The sequence below is a fragment of the Phoenix dactylifera genome, chromosome 8 (assembly GCF_051530095.1).
Source record: "Phoenix dactylifera cultivar Ajwa chromosome 8, Ajwa_hap1_PhDact_Kaust_v1.1, whole genome shotgun sequence".
NCBI classification, from domain to species: domain Eukaryota; kingdom Viridiplantae; phylum Streptophyta; class Magnoliopsida; order Arecales; family Arecaceae; genus Phoenix; species Phoenix dactylifera.
The window spans coordinates 8,516,718-8,521,115 of NC_143197.1; the positions used below are offsets into that span (position 1 = coordinate 8,516,718).

General features: G+C 51.1%; 1 protein-coding gene across 1 annotated transcript; it reads right to left on the reverse strand.

The window, feature by feature from the left end:
• Positions 1 to 224: 224 nt before the first annotated feature.
• LOC103724281 (COBRA-like protein 7) lies at positions 225 to 2,972 on the reverse strand. Its single transcript, XM_008815496.6, has one exon. It carries the CDS (start codon positions 2,617 to 2,619, stop codon positions 607 to 609), a length of 2,013 nt encoding a protein of 670 aa, XP_008813718.4. The 5' UTR covers positions 2,620 to 2,972; the 3' UTR covers positions 225 to 606.
• Positions 2,973 to 4,398: the final 1,426 nt, after the last annotated feature.

Sequence of the window (4,398 nt, forward strand, 5' to 3'; positions counted from 1 at the left end):
GATAAGAAATCAGTGGAATTTTTGAACAAATTAGATTCTTATTCATCTATTTTCACGAGTCATCAATCACAGCATTAAGCTTAGCACAATGAGATGCCAGATGTTTGTAACCAAAAGCTAATAGACAAAAATGTGCATTGTTTACCTGCTGGCATCCAATCATTACTGGAAAAGTATAAAGTCGAAGGAGATCAAGATAAGAATTTACAGACAGTCTTCTGAAGTTAAATGAAGCCGATGTGGTGAGAATATAATGGAGGACAACAGATTATGCTGAATATTATCGTATTTCCTATGAGTACAAAAGACAACAAAAACAAAGGAACAGATCAAACATTATTGACTCGAGTAATTCTGAAATACACTAAATCTGTTCTTCATCCCGAATGAGCCCAACCAATATGCAGCTATGAGTTTCTCCCAAACAACAGGGAATGTGAGCAGACTCCCAACTTTTCTACAACTTCGTAACGATGCTTGGTTACCGCAACAACTTTTGCCAATCATTTCAAAATGCCAAATACTCATCAGTTTGGTCCATGTTCGTCGATCGGCCATCGCAAGAATCAAAGAATCAGCAGCAGCAGCAGGAGGCATGCTTCAGAGCTATTGGTGGAGCAGTAGAAGAGTTGAAGCAACAAGAAGCAGTACCAAGGTAAAGACACCAACAGCACCACCATTCCTGAAACCTTGGCTCGTTGGAATGGTATCGGGCAACGAGCACTCCTCCCCATTGAAGACGACCTTTGACGGGAAACCATCCCCTGCAACCACATTGATCCCAGGCGTTGCCCTCTTCGTAAAGGAGATCACAGACTGCTGCTTCCCTGGCACTCTGGGATCGGTCGCCGGGTTGGCTCCATTTGTCTCCCCCACAAGATAATTCAACCCCTCCAGGCCCTGCATGAAGATCGTGTTGTTCCCCATCTTCGTCCCATTGAACGAATACGTATCGTCGTAGCCATCATAGGCCTTGTCCATCTCCACGGCAAGAAACCAGTTGGCGAAGGGCACATCTTCCCAATTAAACAGCGTCACCCTCGCACTCCAACCCCGGCTGTAGTCGGTGTTGATGTGCCAATTGATGCTAACACCGCAGTTATCCCCGCAGGGCATCGGGCTTGGGACGTTCAAGTGCTTGATCTCGGCCCAAGCCCGGGCCTTGTCGGTCCGGTTGTCGAACGGAACGAGAAGGGCCTCCGGCGGGAGGAGGAGGGCGGGGGCGGTGGCATTGCAGGTGCGGCCGCCGCGGCTGGCGGGGCAACCGCAGGCGCAGGTCTTGCAGGGGACGACGGAGTCGTTGTAGTACGCGGAGAAGGAGACGCAGCACTTGGGGCTGGCCCCCTTGGGAGTGGTGATGTTGCAGACGACCTGCCAGCTCGCGATGGCGGAGGTGTCCGACTCGAGCCCACTGGGGTCGGGGAACAGCGTCGGGCTGACGCGGATCGGCTGGCGGCAGCTGTAGTCGGGATTGAGCTTGCTGCCGGAGATCCTCCAGTTCTGGGGAGGGAAGAGATCGGTGCGGTTGAGGTCGGGCGGCATCTTGAAGACCTGGACCTGGAAAGCCGAGGAGGACTGCGACGGGTCCATGGAGGCCGGAAGGATGGTACCGTTCCGGCAGCAAGACGGGATGCGGCCGAGGTCGGTGTCGTTGAATCTGGTCGGCGGGAGGTCGAGGATGGTGGGCTTGGCCTCGCAATTGAGGACCTTGGAGAAGTCTAAGTCCTTGAAGTACTCGCCCTGGCGGCCGTAGATGCAGTCGGTGGCGTCGACGAGGAGGGGGTAGGCGCCCTTCATGGAGTAGATGAACTCGTCGCGCATCCACTCCCAGGAGAGGTGCCAGTTGTCGAGGCGGCCGAGGGGGCTGTGGTTGTCGATGGTGACGAGGGCGAGGTAGCTGGAGTCGAAGGCCTGGATGACGTCGTAGGAGATGGTGAGGTCGCCGGAGCGGCGGGGGAGGTAGGAGTCGGAGACGTCGACATCGGAGGAGTTGGTGGTGGTGTTGGGGGTGAAGTCGGGGTTGGGAAGGCAGCAGGTGGCGAGGGAGGTGTTGGAGGGGGCAGCGGGGGAGGGGCAGGAGAAGGCAGGGTCGGCCAGGGAGAGGGAGGAGGGGAGGGGGGCGGCGGGGGGAGGGGAGCCGAAGAAGGTGCCGCCGATGGAGATCTGGGCGCGGATCTGGGAGGGATCGCCGGCGACCTCGATGGGGTACTTGAGGTCGGGGTTGGGGGAGCCGGAGAAGGAGGTGGCGGAGTCGTTGGGGGTGGAGTAGGGGAAGGAGGAGCCGTCGGTGAGGATGGCCGAGGAGGCGGAGACGAGGATCTCGCGGTGGCGGAAGCCGATGAGGAGCTCCCAGGCCTTGAGGTTGGTGGTGCCGGAGTTGAGGATGGTAGCGGTGGCGTTGAAGGCCCAGGCCTGGTCGTTGGGGTCGCGGACGAAGGGCCGGAGCCGCTGCCCCCGCTGGAAGTCGTAGGTGAGGAGGACGCCGTTGCAGTCGAAAGCCGAAGGCGCCGGCGCGGGGGCATCAGCCACCCGCTGTGATCGCGATGGGCGGAAAAGAAGGACAAAGGAAACGAAAACCAGAAAGAGACAGAGATGGAAAGAGGATCTGAGAGAACCCATCGGTCTCCCCAACTCTCTCTGTCTATGTTTTGCTCTTTCTAGGGACAATGGGGAGGATTTGGACTAGATTTTTAGAGGGGATTAGAAGCTGGAGGAGGAAACCGCGTGGGGTGGACGGGGAAAACAGCTGGAGGGAGGAGGCTGGGAGGGGTTGAATGGGTGTCTCCTGGGGCTTTTTTTGTTTTGGTTTTTTAATGGGAGGGAAGGATGCCGGCTGGGAGTGGGAAAGAGGGGAAGAGCTTAGAGGAGTTGGGGTCCGATGGATGCGTACATTTGGATATGTTTTTTAAGGTTCTGGACACGGGTCTTTGGAGCGTCGTGACCGGAGAGAGAGACGGTATGGACGCGAGGAGAGGGGAGAGACGGTAGGAGATTTCCACTGTTACTTAAGCATGTAAAATAGCCTCCTATATCATTATTGCTAATTGTAATAGAATATGCATATAGAGAGAGAGCGAGAGACAGGGAGGTGTTGGATCCTCACTAGATTAAGCTAAAATATGATAACAAGCTGAGGCTGTCAGTTGTTATTTTGTTTTAATTATTTTATCTTTTCCTTTCAGTTTTGAAATGTCAAGAAAGCAACGGAAACGCTGGTTAGGGAAGACATCCGTGTGGGCCCCATCGTTTTCCAGGTTATGCGCCGGTCTATTCAAACACAGCGTAAGAAAGCGAGCAAGTTGGTGGAAGCTGGCATTGCCAATGTTCATGCCTCTCCATGTGGCTCTCCTCCCTTTTTCGTCCGTGCGTTGGTAAAATTAAACTTAAAAAAAGTGGGATTCCAAGACCTCGTCAACTTGATACTGCGCCAACTTATGTCGACTGGCTCTCGGGCCATGCTTGGATTGTGCCCGACCGTCGAGCGCCAGAAATTAAACCATGCTAACGAATGATGAAGAAAGAATACTTGCAAGAAACCGCAGGGAATGAAACACTAGACCTCCCCTCCGCATCGGCAACGAAAGGCAACCAATATTTTGGCTTGGGCACGCATTGCTAAACTTAATTCTCTAGCCTAATTAGTTTTTCTATGAGACCCCGGCAATCCAACTCCTGCACAAGTACAGTCCGCGTGATTCATAATATAGTCTCAATTTTTGTTTGTAAGTAATAAACTTGCCTATGTACAATTTTCATCTACTCTTCCATTCCATAAATAAACTTCTCCTTAGCCCTGTGCCATCGCTCTCTCTTGCATTTGAAAATGTCTATGACCCATTTTGCTCTCTTGTATATCGAAATATTTAAAATTTTGGTGCTGCAAGATGAACAAATTACAGAAAATATAGAAAATTTGCTAGATTGGAAACATTTTTGTTGAAATATAAATATATGGGACAAGTAAACCGACGGGCATTGTCCAAGAATACTCTTTGCACGAAAAGGGCATAATGTTAGTCAAAAGCTGGCCTAACATTTGTCAACCAAGGAAATCAAATACACCTAACTTCATTTTCGGAAAGCGGCTGAGAAGATTTAAATCCAAATTCTAATCATTTTGAACAATAGGGGAGAATAAAAATAGGTCATCCAATACTAGATTATATCTTATAATTATTGATATCGTTTGTGCCGACAATCTCTTGCCGCCGATTCTAAAATGCCGATGCGGGACCATCTTTATGAACCTGTAAGACAACATATGCAAAATTAAAGAACTCACTGGATTGGTTCTGGCTGGACCCTCTAGTCTTAAGTTAGAAAGGATTTGTTTTTGTAGGCAAGCAAGAAAAAAAAGGATAATGATGCCAATATTAGAAGATAGTGGAGTCTTCTTCC